This window comes from Rhinoderma darwinii, chromosome 5 (genome assembly GCF_050947455.1).
Source record: "Rhinoderma darwinii isolate aRhiDar2 chromosome 5, aRhiDar2.hap1, whole genome shotgun sequence".
Lineage (NCBI taxonomy): Eukaryota > Metazoa > Chordata > Amphibia > Anura > Rhinodermatidae > Rhinoderma > Rhinoderma darwinii.
Window position 1 is genome coordinate 76253884 of NC_134691.1, and position 18568 is coordinate 76272451.

At 43.0% G+C, this 18568-nt stretch overlaps 1 protein-coding gene across 4 annotated transcripts in view; it reads left to right on the forward strand.

The window, feature by feature from the left end:
* Nucleotides 1-18568, forward strand: part of MYBL1 (MYB proto-oncogene like 1) — a 61273-nt gene that overhangs the window by 25370 nt on the left and 17335 nt on the right. For 2 of the 4 annotated variants that reach the window (XR_012847628.1, XM_075826170.1), the window contains exons 6-10: nucleotides 11036-11213; nucleotides 13031-13105; nucleotides 14645-14752; nucleotides 16376-16606; nucleotides 17779-18123. Coding sequence is in view for 3 of the 4 variants with exons in the window: in XM_075826170.1 (XP_075682285.1) it covers nucleotides 11036-11213; nucleotides 13031-13105; nucleotides 14645-14752; nucleotides 16376-16606; nucleotides 17779-18123 (937 nt within the window). In the remaining variant the exon portion in view is untranslated. The remainder of the gene's footprint in view (nucleotides 1-11035; nucleotides 11214-13030; nucleotides 13106-14644; nucleotides 14753-16375; nucleotides 16607-17778; nucleotides 18124-18568) is intronic. The other 2 variants (XM_075826172.1, XM_075826171.1) reach the window with 2 other exon arrangements.

Sequence of the window (18568 nt, forward strand, 5' to 3'; positions counted from 1 at the left end):
GACAACGCAGGATGGGTCTATGTCTGAAGGGACTCCACCGTGTCTTCCGTCTCAAATGATCTGGACAGGGCATCGGCCCTCACATTCTTGTCAGCGGGACGGTAGTGGAGCAGAAATTGGAAACGGGTGAAGAACAGTGACCACCTGGCTTGACGGGGATTCAGTCGTTGAGCAGACTGAAGGTAAGTAAGATTCTTGTGGTCGGTGAAGATCAGGATGGGGTGAGCAGCGCCCTCCAGAAGGTGTCTCCACTCCTCCAGGGCCAATTTGATGGCCAGTAGCTCCCGATCTCCAATGGAATAGTTGCGCTCAGCAGAGGAAAACAGTCTTGAGTAGTAGCCACACACTACTGCCTTTCCTTTGGAGCTCCTCTGGAACAGAAGTGCGCCTGCACCAACAGAGGAAGCGTCCACTTCCAGTGAAAACTGCCGAGATACGTTAGGGTGATGGAGGATTGAAGCTGAGGTGAAGGCTTTCTTGAGACTAATGAATGCGGACTCTGCCTCTGGAGTCCACACCTTGGCGTTCACACCCTTCTTGGTAAGGGTAGAGATGGGGGCCATCAGAGAAGAAAAGTTCGGAATAAACTGGCGGTAGAAGTTGGCGAAACCCAGTAACCGCTGTATGGCCCTTAGGCCTTGAGGACGTGGCCATTCCAGGACAGACTTTAGCTTCTCAGGGTCCATCTTAAGGCCTTGATCCGAGATGACCTAGCCCAGGAAGGGCAAAGACCTCTTTTCAAAGGTGCCTTTCTCTAACTTGGCATACAAGCGATTCTATCTTAGTCGCAGAAGAACTTGTCGAACATGCCTCTGATGGGTCATCAGATCTGGGGAGAAAATTAGAATCTCATCGAGATTAAACTACAACACACGTATAGAGGAGATCTCGGAAGATGTCATTAACGAACTCCTGAAATACTGCGGGAGTGTTACACAGTCCGAAGGGCATCACTAGGTATTCGTAGTGCCCTTCGCGGGTGTTAAATGCCGTCTTCCATTCGTCACCCCGGCAAATCCGGATTAGATTATAGGCCCCCCGCAGATCTAGCTTGGAAAAAATTTTGGCTCCTCGTATGCGATCAAACAGCTCGGAAATGAGTGGCAACGGGTACTTGTTCTTGACCGTGATCTGATTGAGACCGCGGTAATCAATGCAGGGTCGGAGAGATCCATCCCTCTTTTTAACGAAGAAGAATCCTGCCCCGGCCGGGGAGGAAGATTTTCGAATAAAACCCCTCTCCAAGTTCTCCTTGATATAGGCTGACATCGATAAAGTCTCTGGCAAGGAGAGAGGATATACTCGTCCACGGGGAAGAGAAGCATTGGGAACCAGTTCAATGGGACAGTCGTAATTCCGATGTGGAGGCAACGTCTCAGCCTCTCGTTTACAAAAGACATCCGCAAAACTGGCATACTGAGAAGGTAGATCGGAGAGTGACTGAGGCAGAGGAGGCACAACAGGACGGACTTGTGACAGGCAATGGCTATGGAATCTGGAACCCCATTGAAGAACTTCTCCAGAACTCCAGTCGAGTGTCGGGGCGTGTAGACGGAGCCATGGCAGACCCAGCAGGATAGGATTGATAGCCTTGGGTAGTACCAGTAAGGAGATCTGTTCCGAGTGAAGAGCTCCGACCCGTAGTGTCAACGGCTCAGTGATGAGCATGATCGGATCAGGCAACGGTAGACCATTCACAGAAGCAACTGCCAGGGGTCTCTCCAGACGGACTGTGGGTAGTTGAAACCGGTCCACTAGATCCTGGTGGATAAAATTAGCAGCCGCTCCAGAGTCAAGGTAGGCGGAGGAAGGATGTGATGCCTGTCCGGTGACGATGGCCACAGGTATCGACACTTTGGAAGAGGTTTTAACGTTTGGAGACGTTCCACCTAGAGTTGCCTCTCCAATCAACCCTAGGTACTGGAGTTTCCCGGTTTCTGTGAGCATTGGCGCACAAAATGACCCTTGAGGCCACAATACATACAAAGTCCAGAGGAGCGTCTGCGCTGCTTCTCCTGTTCAGATAACCGGACTCTGTCTACCTGCATGGGTTCCTCAGGTAGCGCACTAGGAGTGGACAATAGTGGTCTCTGGGCAGAGGGTACTGGTCTGTGGGCCCGGCTCTCCTGACGAACCTCTTGAGAGCGCTCCCGGATTCTCATGTCAACCCGGGTGGCTAAAAGGATGAGGGCATCCAGGGTAGAAGGAAGGTCGCGGGCTGCCAGTTCGTCCTTGATGTGAGAGGACAGTCCCTGCCAGAAGGTCGCCACCAGTGCCTCATTGTTCCATGCCAGCTCGGCTGCTAAGGTACCGAAGGAGATAGCATACTCCCCTACTGTGGAGCCCTCTTGCTTGAGGGTCAGCAGAGTGGCTGCGGCAGAGGATGTTCGACCCGGCTCCTCGAACACGGCACGAAAGGACTGCAGGAACAAGGCTAGGTCCGCGGATACAGGTCCTTGTTGCCCCAAAATTGGGTTTGCCCACGCGAGGGCCTTGCCAGCGAGGAGGGAGATAATAAATGCCACTTTGGCCTCCTCGGAGGGGTAGAGATGAGGCCGTAGCCTAAAATGCACTGTGCATTGGTTGAGAAATCCTCTACATGCTCTGGGGTCACCGTCATAGCGAGGAGGAAGAGGCAGAGGAACTGAGGATCCGGAGCAAACAGGGGGAGCAACAGGCAGTGGCACGGCAACCGCTTCAGGGGGAAGAACCGGGGGTGGAACAGCGAGTAGATCCAGGCGGACCAGGATAGAATTCACCGCCTCAAGGAGTTGATCCTGACGTGTCCGGAGGTCCTGCATCTCTGTCTGAATCTTCTGTACTGGGGTCTTGGGCTGGCCAGCGGGTTCCATGGCCTGAGCGTACTGTCACGGGCACAGGGTATGTGGACCCACTAGGCCGCTCCGCCGTAGCGGGGAGGCAGCTGACCAGGTCACAGTCTAAGCAGAAGTAAATGGCAGACAGTATGCTTGGGTACCTGAAATAGTCCGGGCGGTGGCTGTGGCTTCAGCACGGATGGAGGCAGGTGCGGCAAGTGGCACCAGACGTGGCGGGCAGTATCCGATGACACTTGACGTGGCAGATGGCACTTGAACGCGGGTAGGCACAGGAACAACACGGAATACAGGAACGGTAACAGGGCACGGGTAACAGCTGGAACGGGAGACACTACGGAACCATTTGCGAGACAGACTGATAAAGACTAACAACGCTCAGGCAAGGATTAGAAGGCCAGGGGCCTTCTTATAGACCAGGAAATCGTGGCAGTTGATGGTGATGACTATTTCCTAATTGCGCGCGCTGGCCCTTTAAGGCCGGGCGCGAGCGTGCGCGCGCACCCTACGGGATCCAGCCGAACGGAGCGGAAGTGAGCGCTGGCATCTCCTAGGAGGGAGACTGAGGCCAGCGCTCACAGATCCATGGCGTCGGGAGGTGAGTAAACCCGTTGGCCCGCGGCCATGGGCGCTACAAGGTCTTTGGAAAGTAGTTTGCCTCGAAGTATGGTTCACGCTAACCAATCTTTCTTGAGGAGAATAGATTTGTTAGTAACCAGGCTTTGTGCCTTTTTATTTAATGGGTAAAGGACCTGTGAAACCAACACTTCCAACCTTTTATCCTTAACCCCTTCCCTCGACAGCCAATTTTCAGATTTTGATTTTCGTTTTCTCCTCCCCACCTTCCAAAAGCAATAACTCTTTTATTTTTCCGTCGATTGAGGAGTATGAGGGCATATTTTTTGTGGGACAAGCTGTAGTTTTTATTGGTACTATTTTGGGATACATGAGAATTTTTGATCACTTTTTATTCCATTGTTTGTGGGAAATGAAGTGACCAAAAAACAGATTTTCTCTTCTTTTTTTAATTTTATTTACAGGGTTCACAGTGTGGGTTAAATGTTATAGTGTAATATATATGAAAAAAAACTTGTACTTGTCTCCCTAGGGGACTTAAACCAGCGATCATTGGATCCCTTACACTATATTCTGCAATATATAGTTGAACAAAGATGTAGGGTATAATAGGTGTACAATGATGGCAGACCTGAGGGCCTTCATTAGGCCCCCAGGGTGTCATGACTACCATCGGCACCCTGCAAACGTGTCGCAGGGGACCGATGGCACATCAGAGGTGGCCGCCTCCTCATTCTAATGGCTGAGATGCCCCGGTCACTATGATCATGGCATCTAAGGGGTTAAATGAGCGGGAACCCACTCGTTACACTGCAATTTGGATGTTTCATACAGCCGACACACTTATTCTATGGAGCGGACTCAGCCCGTGAGCCTGTTTTACACTGCCCCCCCCACCCGACCTCCACCGTATTTATATGGCGGATGTCGGGAAGGGGTTGCACCAGAATCAAAAATGATCACCTACAAAGGATAATTGTCTGATCGTTGGGGGCCCCACTGTTTGTGAGAATGTGTGTCCTGAACCCGATGTTTCTCCTCACTACTCTATTGCAGTGAGGATGATATTGAATGGAGCAGCAGTTGAGCATGCCCGCTGCCGCTCCCATCAATGCCAAAGGGAATGAAGGAAACCGCAGGGTACATCGCTCGACTGTTTGCGTCAATCCCATAGACATTGGATGGAGCAGGAGGAACGTGCTCGACCACCGCTTCAGTCGACCTCCCTGCGGGGTGGGGGGGATGCAGTACGGAAGATCTGGGGGTTTGGGACCCCTGTTTTCATGATTGGTGGTGGTCTCAGTGATGGAGGCCCCCAAGCGATCAGACTGTTATTACCTAGCCTGTGGATAGGTGATAATTGTCGATTCTGGGAATACCCCTTTAATTGAAACACCTTTTGCCAATTCGTCATTAACACAGAGGTTCACTTACTTACTTTTTTTCTCTTCACCCATGACCACACCAAGAGAGGATCTATCTCCAAGGACAGGAAAGCTACAGATAAAAAGATGGAGTCTCTCCTCACGCCTCAGTGATTTCCTGTCCTTGGAGGAGACCTACAAACCATTGTGTGCCAGAGTGAATGAAACTTTTTTGATTTTGGTACCTGGAAAGTGGGTGCCTTCCAGGGAATTCTTGTCCTAATATCTTCCAGGGGAAATTGGTCGGGTGTGGCTCTTTTTTTCTTTTAGTGCTGCAGCAGGAGCGGGACCGGAGGATCAGCGACATCAGGCGCACGCGGTGAACATATTCTATGTCATCACCGGGTGCTTGCTTCTGATTGAAAGGCAGAGCGCTCGGTCAGACTGGGTCAGCTGTGGGACACTGGTGTACTTCCAGCGGTAGTGGGCGTTCTGGAAAACCGTGGCAGAATTAAAAAACAGCCTCCTTCTGGCAAAATGGTGTCGCTATTGAGACAGTGGCAGCTGTTGCAGTGATTTAAAAAGAATGGAAGACTCTTCATCTAAAGCAGACCCTGCTAATTCCCTTTCCAACCCTGGACACGATGGTTTCCGCTGCATACAGGTGGTGGGGAGTACATTCGAAGTATAGTTTTACTTATTGTTCTTAATGTATCTTTTCTAGGAAGGAATTGTCTAAAAATAAAGAATGTGCATTATGCAAACTAAAACTTTCATTATCGTGCGAGAAGAGATTATGTAAAATCTGTATTGAATAAACTATTTCTGAAGCGTTTCTTTTCCTTATTTAAAGATATCAAGTCCATGATTTAGTCAGAAATCATAAGCTCCCTGAAGGGGAAGAACCTTTCTAGGAATGCCTAAGTACGTCCTCCAGGAACGGTGAGGTTGCCCTGACCTAGTATATAGCTCAGAAGAGCAAGATAATATGTATTTGAAAGTGGAGAATTATATGGTGATTCCTCCTCCTACATCTCCATCTCCTCTATGAAAATTAAAGATTCTGTCACAATCTGTGGGTAAGTGGACCCACTGGGCCGTACCGCCGTAGCGGGATAGCAGCTGGCCAACAGAGTACAAAGTCAATATATAAATAGTCCAAGCACAACGGTACCTGTAGTGCTTCAGACAGTAGCAATGGCTAGGCACAGATGGGACCTTGACAGCAGGCACCAGACGTGTTGTAACACAGCAGGCGGAACCGGCAGCACAACACGACTCCAACAGACTCCAGGCACAGGAACAAATAGCATGGGATACAAGGTACAAGTAGCAGAGCACAGGTAACAATGTGAACAGGATAACTATAAGGGACCATTTGCAAGACTAACATGGGAATACTAACAACGCTCAGGCAATGAGCAAATGGGCAGGGCCCTTCTTACAGTCCAGGGTGATCTTTGGACTTATTACTAATGTTTTGCATGTGCGAGCTGGCCCTTAAAGGCCGGGCGCGAGCACTCTTCGGGATACAGCAGAGTGGTTCAGAAGTGAGCGCTGGCGTCCCCTGGGGAGGAGATGCGGGCCAGCGCTCACCAGACCGTGGCTGCGGCCGTCGATAGGTGAGTAATCCCGATGGTCCGCGGCCATGGTTGTTGCTGATGCTAACATAGATCTGTGCATGTTGTCATGTTATAAGGTTTTCAGGGGAGTAAGAAGAGATGTTTTCCAGTACATGTAAATGTTTTGCCTTTTATTAAAAAGGAGTGGAAAAAACAGACAAAAATTGCAATTGGGATAGAGCCCCTAAAATTGATGTGGCAATTTCCAGAAAGTTTCCAGAAAGACGTTCATACCTTTTCGATTAACATGGGACTGTTTAAAGATCTGTTAGGCAAAAAGCAGAGTGTTTCTTAAAAAGCAGCCATCTTTAAACCCAACATTGAGTCTACCTGCACTGCTAGGGCCCTTGTTATTCGGCTTGATTAGCTGGAATCTCTGCTTAAAATTAAATGCTCAAGAGACCAGATTCTGGCCATTCAAATCAATCATTTGTACCACTTACCTCTCTAATTCAGCTTGTATAGCTTTATGGTTGAAAAACTGTGGCCGTTACTTGCCTTCTAAATCTAAGCTTTTTGCTATCCCTTGTCAAGAGGAATTTCTGTTTGGCCCTATCTTAGACAATATTTTAGAGAAGGCCGCAAATACAAAAAGGGGTTCCCAACTGCCTTCTTTGCCAAGTTTAAAAAACCCTTTTGTCTCTGAAGAAGGTTTAGGCAGTACAAATCAGTCAGGGAAGGGAGATAGAAGTTTTCCCAGGAGTAGAGGGAGAGGTGATTTTTTTTTTTTTTGTATTTTTTTTTTTGACAACTCCTCCTTTGACAGTAAAAGAGTCAACCATCAATGATGCACTTGGCGGAAGGTTAATATTGTTTCTGCCAACTTAGTCAGCTATTTCAAAAAGCAAATAGATTCTGGACAAAAATAGCTAAGGTGTTGAAACTGGAATTTTAATTTTCTTCCTCCAGAAAGGTTTCAGATAACAAAACCATTCTGCAAAGGGGCAATCTGCCCTGAATTCATAATTATTAGATTTATTAGAAAAACAAGTATAATGGTATGTTCACACGCAGTGTTTTCAGACGTGATTCAGGCATTTTACGCCTCGATTTACACCTGAAGAAACGTCCCTAATACGTCTACAAACATCTGCCCATTTCTTGCAATGGGTTTTACGGTGTTCCCACGTGGTGTAGTTTTACGCGTCGCTGTCAAAATACGGCGCGTAAAAAGACGCCTGCGAAAAAGAAGTGCATGTCCCTTCTTGGGACGTTTTTGGAGCCGTTTTACATTGACCCCATTGAAAAACAGCTCCAATAAAGTCTGTAAAATATGCCGCGAAAAACGCGAGTTTCTACAAAAACATCTGAAAATCAGGAGCTGTTTTCGCCTGAAAACAGCTCTGTATTTTCAGATGTTTTTGGTCACTGTGTGTGAACATACCCTTAATCTCAGTCTTGGAGGGAGAAGAAGGAAGGGAGTTTTATTCCCCTCCTTGATCTTCTTCTTTTTTTTTTTTTTTTTAAAGAACAGACTCCTCCTTCGGGACGATAATATATTTAAACCCTTCAACCAGTTTCTAAAATACAAGAGATTTAAGATGGAGACTATAAGATCTATGGTAAATCTTCTGTACCTTCACTGTTTTATGTGATTATCGACTTACGTGACGCTTACTATCACATCCCTATCCATTAAGATCATCAAAGATTTTTGAGGGTGGCTGTAAAGGTTTAAGGGGTGCTGTATCCTCTCCAGTTTTAGGCTCTTCCATTTTGGAAATTCTATGGCTCCTCAAGTGTTCACAAAAAATGTAGGAGAAATGTCGACTCACTTCAGGGAGAGGGGCATTCCTTTTGTTCCATATTTGGACGATTTTCTAATTGTAGGAAAAACACAGAAGACCTGCGCTTATCACGTGAGTCTGGTATCCTCTATCCTTTCAGGCCTAGAATGTATTATAAATTTTAAAAAATCAAGACTAACACCAATTTAAAAAAAATCTGGTCTTTCTGGGGATCCAAGAATATCATACACAAAAGGTGCTATTTACCAGAAAAGATCAAAAAATGTCCTCGATCGAGTCTCTGACCTAATGCAAAATCCTTGTTTCTCTAAGACAGGCAATGTCCCTTCTTGGAACCTTGATGGCCTGTATCCCAGCAGTAATATTGTCCCAGAGTCTTTTCCAGGATTGTTTAGTGGGAGATCCAGATTAAATGGGACAAGAACGTTCGTTCTTGATTTCAGACAGCGTTTTTTAGTCCCCCTTTTGGTGGAAGCATGGGGAAAATTTGGCCCAGGGAGTTCCCTGGAAGGTCTCATTCCCAGGGTAATTACTACCGATGCCAATCCTTCAAGTTGGGGGGTTCATATGGAATACCAAAGATTGTAGGGCTGATGGAAGGGCTCTCTCCAATCAGGCTCATCAAATCTAAAAGAGGGTGCCGCTATCAGACTAGCACTGACAGAGGCTCTTCCGAAAATTGTAAAAATCCTGTCCGACAATATAATAGCAGTCTCATATGTCAATCTCCAGGGGAAAATGAGATCAAAAGCTTCTTGGTGGAATCGGGAAAAATCTTGAAGTTGGCAGAATATAATTTTCTTTCACTTTCAGCCCTTGATAGCAAAGGAGTACAGAACAGGGCAGACTTTGAGTCAACATCCGATAAGTCAGGGGGACTGGATCCTCAACCAATCTGTCTTCCAGAAGACTGTGGCCTTGTGGGGCAGATCAGAGAGTGACCTATTTGAAACCAACAGGAAGATGGACGCTTTTTTTTATTTATTTATTTTTTTCCTCCCTGAATCCCAGACATTTCCCATTTGGAGTGGATACCTTTCTTCATAGATGGAACTTCAGTCTGGCTTATGCCTTTTCACCTATGTCATTAATACCAAGAGAGTTGAAGAAAATTTGGGAAGACAAGGAGAGGGCGATTTCTAATTTCTCTCATTTGGCCAAGAGGCTGGTTTACCTGGCTAAGGGTAATGTCAGTCACAGATGACTGGGTACTTCTGGAAATTCCGGATCTCCTCTTCCAGGGACCAGTTGTGCATACCCAAGTTTCCAACCACCATCTGACTGCATGGAATTTGAGCGGAAATTTCTAAGCAACAAAGGGTTCTCTCAAGAGGTAATTTTAACCTTATTGAAGAGTAGAAAGAGGGTGACTACGAGCATTTATGCAAGAACATGAAGAACATTTTTAAATTTCTAGAGTCTAGAGCTTTATTAACTTAGTCCCTTTTAAACCAGATTATAGAATTTCTTCAGAGGGGCTTGGAGAAAGGGCTATTCACTACACCTTAAAAGTCCAGATTTCTGCCTTAGGGGTGTAGTTTAACTTTAGGTTGGCTTACCATCCCTGGATGAGAAGGTTTGTAAAGGCTTCCTATAGGTCCATGCCAATTGTCTAGAATCTATCCTTGGGATCTTATTTTAGTGCTGAATGCCTTAATCAAGCCTTCTTTTGAGTAGAATCCCCATTAAAATCCAGACTCTAGACCATTCTTCTGATTGCCCTAACATCTGCCAGAAGAGTCAGTCAATGAATTGCATACCCTTTCTGTTAACCCGCCTTTTATGGCGGTATTAGAAGACAGGATGGTTATTAAACCAGGCATGGCATTTCTACCTAAAGCATCCTCTAAATTCCACTGGTATTAGGAGATTATTCTTCCCTCATTTTGTGGACCCCCTACCCCATTCTTTAAAATCTCAAAGGGAAATTTAATTCCATTGCCTAGATGTTAGGAGATGTCATCTTAAGTATAAATAATCCACCTCAACATGGAGGAAGTCAGATTCCCTGTCTGTCTAGTTTCAGGGTCCTAATAAGGATAGTACAGCCACCAAAAGTTCCCTAGCTAGGTTCATCAAAATCACTATTGTTCTAGCCTACACTTCAGCAGGTCAGACTCCACCAGTAGGATTAAAAACTCTTTCCCAAGCCCTCATCCTGGGCAGAAAGAGTGAATGCCTTGGTTGAGCAGATCTGTAAAGCGGCTAACTGGTCCTCCTCATTTACTGTCTTTAAGCACGATCAGTTGAAAATCGGTTCCTTTTCTAATCTTGCGTTTGGTAGAAAGGTGCTGCAAGCGGTGGTCCCTCCCTAAAGGGTACAATGCCTATGTTACTCTCTCTCGGTGCTGTCATGGGTGAGGGGAAAAATGATAATTACACTCACGGTAATTTGATTTTCCATCACTCATGGTAGCACCCCCTTTTTCTCCTCCTTTTTACGTATTTTTACATCTTGGTTGTGGGTGTTCTGCTCTGATTCACGTGTTTCAGCAAAAAAAATAAAGCGTGAGGAGAGGCTCCACCTTTTTATCTGTAGGTTTCCTGCCCTTAGAGGCGGATCCTCTCTCGGTGCTGTCATGGGTTCTGGACAATCAAATTACTAGTCAGTGTAATTATTATTCTCTCTGTACTGTGGATTTTTACTTAATGTTCTTAATAAGACAACTGTTTTGTGTTATTAGTTTAGTTACATTATGTTTGTCTATAATTATGACTTAGAGAACAATCAGACCATATTTTATTTGAAATCCATTCAGAAATCCAGTTAATTCTAAAGTCTTTGCTTACTTTTTCTTCTAATTGTATAGTGTGTGTGTGTGTGTGTGTGTGTGTGTGTGTGTTGACATACATAATGAAATTTCTATGATTCTGCAATTTTTTTTTTCTAGGACTGATAATTCCATAAAGAATCATTGGAATTCAACTATGAAACGAAAAGTGGAACAGGAGGGATATTTGCAGGATTTAAATGAAAAGGAACAATCTGCAAAACACCATCATAAAGCTTGTGCTGCACTTGCTCAATTGCAGGCACAGAACATGTACTATATGCCCGTCCAGTCTCAAGTAAATGTCCTCTCTTTCTCCATAGATTTACCTTATCCCTCTAAAAGTGCACCTTTAGCGTCCCAACCATGGAGGTATCTATTTAGAGCTGAACTCTATTCACCAAGAATCAGTGATGTCCCTCATTCTTCGTGAATCATGGATGATGCCTTCATTACTTGTCTCCTCAGGCCACTCCTATCCTTTCTTTTGGCATGCTCCTTGTAGTTGACCTCCACCCTGGGCTACTCTCTCCATATGGCATTCTGCACCACTACTTCATACATGCATCCGTCACTGTCATCTAGGAAGAATCGCCCATTTTGTTCAGCTGCTCTGCCTTTCTACGCTACTGTCTCTAGGGACGGTTTGCCTCTGGCCCATTTGTGTTCCCTTTACTCCAATATACTATTTTTCTATACTTTACTTTACCAACCCTCTCAAAATGTTCGAAATGGTCTTAACCTGACACGTTCTCTCCCTAGATGAATATATGTGTATTTCATGATTATTCTTCCCCATGTCTCTACTGTTTTGTTGACCACCCACTTCTCATTTAAAATTCTTTTGTTCTCTTTGACATGACTTTCCCCATTCTTGTTCACACTCCATCTGTTCTTCATTGTTTCCTTTTCTTTAACTTGTTTTTAAGAGTATTTCAGTACTCAGTCTTCATCTTTTTTCTTCTAATCCACAGATCCTTATGTAAAAAAAAAAAAAAAAGCTCCGTATAATGACTTGGCAGAGTTTGAGTAATGTAACAGAGGCCCAGTTTGTAACATACTATAGTTTTATTGTAAATCACTGAGTATAAGGGTCAGTTACAAGTGATTGGCTGGAGAGCTTGAGAAATGTTCTATAAGAAAACCAGATGGTGAAGTGTCCAGCATGAGAATAGTAAGGAAATTGGGCAAAAAAAAAATAGCTAAAAAATACAAAGAGGGTAAAAAAGTTTCTCAAAAACATGGCATGGTCCATAGAAACTGAGAGAGGTTTGCTTTCTTCTTCAAAATTTAAAGCTACTATGACCTCTTACTATTTTTTATAACGGTTAAATGTCCTCCTGTATCTCTGCATTGCTATTAATAGAAGAAAATCCTATATGCAATCCTATATTGTTACGCCACTTAAAAGGCTGGATAAATATAGTTGAAATTATGGGGAGATGGGGCCTTATTTTCTAATATAGTCTCTATCACAACTTGATAACTGAGCTCCACTTCCAGGGACTTTAGCTGCGCGATGGAAGGATTAATGTTTACTTACGTCTATTCCATGGACCAGGGATATATCTATAGGGAACTATATGTATTGCTAATATATGGACGGGTGCATCCCATATCCCCACCTCCGTTTGCACCACCTAGGCCAAAGTTTAGTGCTTGAGAGACCATTATAACTGAGACGGTGTTAGCAAATTAGAACACACTTGGTGCTCAGTTTATTTTATCTATTTCGTGTAGTCCTGGAGACATATAGTTTTTTTGTTGTTTTTTTTATAGCGGCAAAGGTATTATATATAGCATAGGGCAATAAGGGTGGCACATGTGAGCAGATTCTGCCATCCCATGTGCTGATAAGTAAGGTCCCGGGGTCAGGCTTATGTCATGATTATCACCTGGTTAAGTTTTCTAAACCGTTACTGGGAGAAGTGAAACAAATTGGGGTAAGAAAGTTCCAATACTTGTAAAATATTTTCAATGCCAAATTGCTGTTTTTAACATCATGTACTGAATGAATAGCTTTATATTAGTCAGTGAGGTATAATACATATGGTTTGTCAATGTCTCTTTGTACCTCTCGTCAAGTTAAATGCTTTGTTTGTTCTCGGTCCTCAGATTCCAGGATACCATTATATGTCTTCTGACAACAGCCGCATTGAAAATGCTCAGAACACTTATGCTTTTATTCAGGTAAAGTTTACTGTACAAAATTCCTACATAAGCATATACAGACTAGACAGGACCAGTAATCTTATAAAGCCTGTTTACAGGATGCATGTTCTTATTAAGTAGGGATAGACATCTACTTACCTCTAATAATAATTCTACCCAAACATCACTAGTAAAGTCCTGGTCTAGCCCTTCTTGCTTAAAGGGGTTTTCCATCAGGGACATTTATGGCATATCCACAGAATATGCCATAAATGTCAGATAGACGTGGGTCCCACCTCTAGAACCCTATCTCTAGGACAGGGCCCCCTAAAACCCCGTTCTACCTTTCTGTTTTCCGACCAAGCTACCCGGTTTCTGTAACTTCCATTCACTTCTATGGGAGTTACAAAAACAGTGTAGCTCAGCAAACTACGCTGTTTCCTACTTACATGGTTGGAAATCACAAGTGGCAGCAGGAACACTGAAAGGTAGAACGGGGGTTAGGGGGCCCCATCCTAGAGATCTGTGCGGGTCCTAGAGGTGAGACCCGCATCTATCTGACATTTACGGCATATCTTGTGAATATGCCGTAAATGTCCCTTCACCAGAATTTAAATGCCTACATAATCTGATCGACGCTGTAATGTAGATAACAGTGGTTTTTTATTTTGAAAAACAATCATTTTTGAGCAAGTTCTGAGCAATTTTAGATTTATGCTAATTAGTTTCTTAATAGACAACTGTGCGTTGTACAGAGGAGTGTATGACGGTGACCAATCAGTGACCAATCGGCGTCATACACTTCTCATTGTTCTTTCACTGCACAATCACACTGTAACAATGGGCTGGAACAAAGAGAAGTGTATGACGCTGATTGGTCAGCGTCATACACTTCTCTCCACAACGCCCAGTTGGTAAAAAGGTAAAAAATGCCCAGTTGTCTATTAAGAAACTAATTTGCAAAAATCTAAAATTGTTCATAACTTGCTCAAAAATGATCGTTTATCAAAATAAAAACCACTGTTGTAATCTACATTACAGCGCTGATCACATTATGTAGGAGATAGGACACTTATAATCTGGTGACAGAGTCTCTTTAAGTAATTTTATTCAGTTGTTTCTTAGCTGTGTGACAAACAACGTGGCTGCCATGGATATGTAATTCTGTATTGTTTCAGCACTTCTATTAGCCAAACTAAAAAGGTTTGTGCTGTTTCGGCTATTCAGCAGCGCACGTACCTGTAGCTGTAATATGCTTCTCTTATAATATGCTGACAGATTCGCTTTAAATACTTTCAGAATAGAAAAAAGTACATGTGCTGTAGGCTTTGAGGTCATATGCCTGTTTGGATAGCACCTTGCAGTCTGATGGTATGTGCGCTGGGATATAAATGCTTTATATACATACAGATCTGTTTATACTTTATCACATATTATAGTGCATCGTAGGACGGCTTTTACTTACTGATCACCTTCATTGTGCTGCACTTTCCTAAACTACTACTGTGTGGATGCTCCTCTGTCTGTCTCCTTGACTGTTGTTTCCCCTCTTCTCTGGTTCTTTTACATGCCTCTCAGCGGCCCTTTGTTGATGTGGATGACCCTGATAAGGAAAAACGGATAAAGGAACTTGAATTGCTGCTTATGTCAGCTGAGAATGAAGTCAGAAGAAAAAGAGTGCCATCTGTAAGAAGGCCGTCCGACTCTTTTTCTATGCTGCTCTCACTATTGCATGTTGTGTGTATTCTCATTTTCCTTACAATTGATGGCAGAACTATGACATTGGTCTTGTATGGTATAGTATGGATATTTTAGGTCAGTCCAGAGGTGCACCTTGTAATAATTAACAGATGAGCAATCACTATATACAGGGTTTTTCTACAGTATACATATAGAAGTACATCCATGACCTATTTACTTTAAAAAGCCAAACTGTATTGGACATCAACATGTCTAGTTTAGAAAAGCACACCGCAAGAAATGAAAATATACCAGCTTATTTAAAGGGGTATTCCAGGCAAAAGGAGGAATTTACAGTAAATGGAGTGGCAGTCGAGCTTGCATATTTCTGCTCCATAAACACATCATGAGCACAGCTCTATCCACTGGATAGGTTATAAATGTTTTTGGCCAGAATACCCCTTTGGCCCTGTTCACACACAAGATTTTTTTTTTTAAGGCAGAAAATTACTGCCTGGAAAAATCAGCTTTGGTTTTCTCTAAGTGGTCAGGTCCTATGTATAATATTTAGAGTGAATAAAGATATAAAAATAGTTGATAGAAAACGTGCTTACGGTTTGTTGCATTGTCTGCTGCTTTGTATTAAACTGTTTAAAGTCGCTTCCTAAGTATTTGGCGCTTCTTTGCTTCATTTAATTCTTACAAAATATGTAGCAAGCCCTGAAGGATCAAATATTTTAACTTGTTTAAAAAAATCGTTATTAGGAAAACCGTTTTCCAGGTGTACAATTTTGCTTCAGGTTCTGCAAGCAATTCCTAAAGTCAGCATATATTCTGCAGGTTATATTTTTTACATAGAGCAGTAAGAGGTCATTCAACAATTCGAATGTGCTCCATGTAATTGTATGTACCTTTTAGGTATAAACTGTTCACCTATTTGGTGAGAATTACTAAGACTAGTATTGAGCTCCTGACTATGCCCGTTAGAATTTACAGATTAGTGCGTTCTATATGCGCTAACAAGGTGCAGACCCGTTACAGAATATGGCGCAGGTAACGGAGCAGTGCCAGGTTATACCTGCTTTTATCTAAATACAAAAGTAGAAAAAAATCTATATGGGATGCACACCTATGTTGATGGTGTGGTGCAATGGGGTTGGGCTGAAGTCCCAATGTCTATAGTCACGATTACCCCAGCACTCACAAGAAAATATATTGCAAGTTGAATAGATTTATTTTTTCACAAAGTCATATATCATATATTATTTCATATGTAATCAATGTTTTTATATGAATACTAAGTATGCATATAAAAACGATATAATGAAATAATATATGATATACGACTATGTGAAAAAATAAATCTATTCAACTTGCAATATATTTTCTTGTGAGTGCTGGGGTAATCGTGACTATATTTCTAAATACAAAAGTCATGGAAAATCAGATCAGTGACCTTTAATGCAACACGACCCCTTTTAGCTTAAATGTGTCAGACGACCCTCTAAAATATGAGATTTTATTGCAATTATTTCAAAAACGAGCATGATTGCATTAATAACCCATCCTAGATGTTCTTGACATAAGTACTCTGTTTCATCTTTTCATCCACACCTATGTCTATTTCAGACTGGGAGTTTGTCGAGTTGGTCTGAAACTATTATTGTGGATGACAGCATGTCTAATACACTAAACAGTCTAGAGGAACAGACCAGCGAATTCTACAGTATGGATGACTCCAAGAACATGACTGGCCAGATGAACTCTCCAAGGAATTTATTGTCTGAGGAAACCAAAGCTGTAATACCCTCTCTTGGTGCCATCCCAGAATTTGGGGAACCATTTGACCATATTCAAGTTGTGAGTACTGCGGCTCTGTTTATTTTTAATCTTTGGAATATGTTAACCATTACCATGTTGACAATGGGTTGCCCATCGATCTGTGGTATTAATCAAATATTTCTAAAAATGTTGGAGACCCTTTTTTCTAGTCTCCTATTTAAAGTGTATACTTTAACTATTTAACTATACTTTTTACCATAATACTATTTTACTTTAGAAAACACATTCAATTTCTTTATTTTATGGATTAGGTTCTCATATATGTCAATAATATACTCCTAACAAACAATGCTTATGTCTAGGTGTTCCTGTACTAAATTTGATAATAGTGTATAAAAAATCCTACGAATTAAAGAGGACCTGTCCCCTCTCCCCATGAAATAACAATTCAGGGACATTGTCTTAGAACTTTGCGTTATGCCATTCCTCTGTTAATCCGCCTAGAAATGTATGAATAAATGAAAAACTGGGTGTGACCATTCTATTGTTCAATGGGCGTGTCCATACACCTTATCACTCTGTCAGCACTGATTGGACAGTGTCAGTCTATGTAGGGACACACCCCCAACTGGTAACACCCAGTTGTCAATTTATTCATAAATTCCTAGGAGAAATAACAAAGGAACAAGCCATCGTACAGTTCTAACAAAAGATGCTCCAGAATAGTTTTTTTTTTATGGGGAATACAATTATTTACTAAAATAGACAGACATGTCAGGAAGAGGTGACAGGTTTAAAGTGGATTCACACAAACATCACTTATTACCGATCTGCAGGATAAGTACAAAATGTTAGATCGCTGAGACCACCACAATCACAAGTACGGGAGAACTGCAGTCCCAAGGAATGGGAGACTGGGGTGATTGGTGGGGCCCCATTAAACAAGTATTTTGCACCTATCCTGTAAAAATGTATATGGTTAGTGGGAAACCCACTCATTGAATTTGTGTTAATAGATTATTGATTCAGATCTAAGATTCAATTCCCAGTTTGGCTACCATGTATGGAAGTCCGGTTAAATTGGGACATTTCCTAGTTGAAAGTTTTGCCTTCTTTTGGATAAACCGCACGCGTTTACTATGTCATTGATCTGTTAAACTTTGTAACTGGGGGTATCTGACTGTGACTCTAGTACATTACATAGCCTTTATATGGAGGTAAATATAATTCAATAACTGTTGTCTAAATAGGACCATCCTACCTGGAGTGATGTTACAAGTTTTGAAGCTTCTATTGAGATCACTCCTGCCAAAATGAACCCAGTAAAGCATATTCCAGTCCAGCAAGAAGGTTCCTGGGATTGTTCATTAAGCTGCAGTTTGGAGCTACTTGATGTGGATTCTACTAATGTGGAAAATAAAGTGCCATTTGTTTCCCCCATTATGTCTAAGTTTAGCACACCTCCTACTATACTGAGGAAGAAAAAACTTCGAATCAGGCCATCTCCTGGCTTGAAGGGGAATGAAATGTTTGATTCTAACAATGGTGTGCTTAAATGTACTCCAGTCAAAGCACTTCCATTTTCTCCATCACAGGTTGGTACAGGAAGTTACATACTTTTACTGTTCCTTAATTTTGTGTATTAACCACATTACTAACCTTGCTCTGCCCTTCAAAATAAACATTGTCCTAACCACGGCCATTTGGAATGCATAATGAAGGCCTTCTCTCTAAACACTTTCTGGCCCGTATACATAACCACATTGTAATGACAGGGTAGGGAGACAGACAGGTGAACCCTAATCTACCCACCACTCAGTCCCTGCCTACTTGCAACGACCCGTCCTAAGCGGCGGGGTACAACTGGGCGACGGTCCCTACGCTCAGTAAGTGCAAGACAGACAAAGGTACACAGAAGCTAGGGAAACGGGGCAGCTGCCCACGGAGACACCGTGAGCAACAAGAGTAGTGAACGAGCCGAGTCAAACCAGGAGAGAGCGAGGTACAAAACGCTGAGCAGAAGAGTGGTCAGAAAGCAAA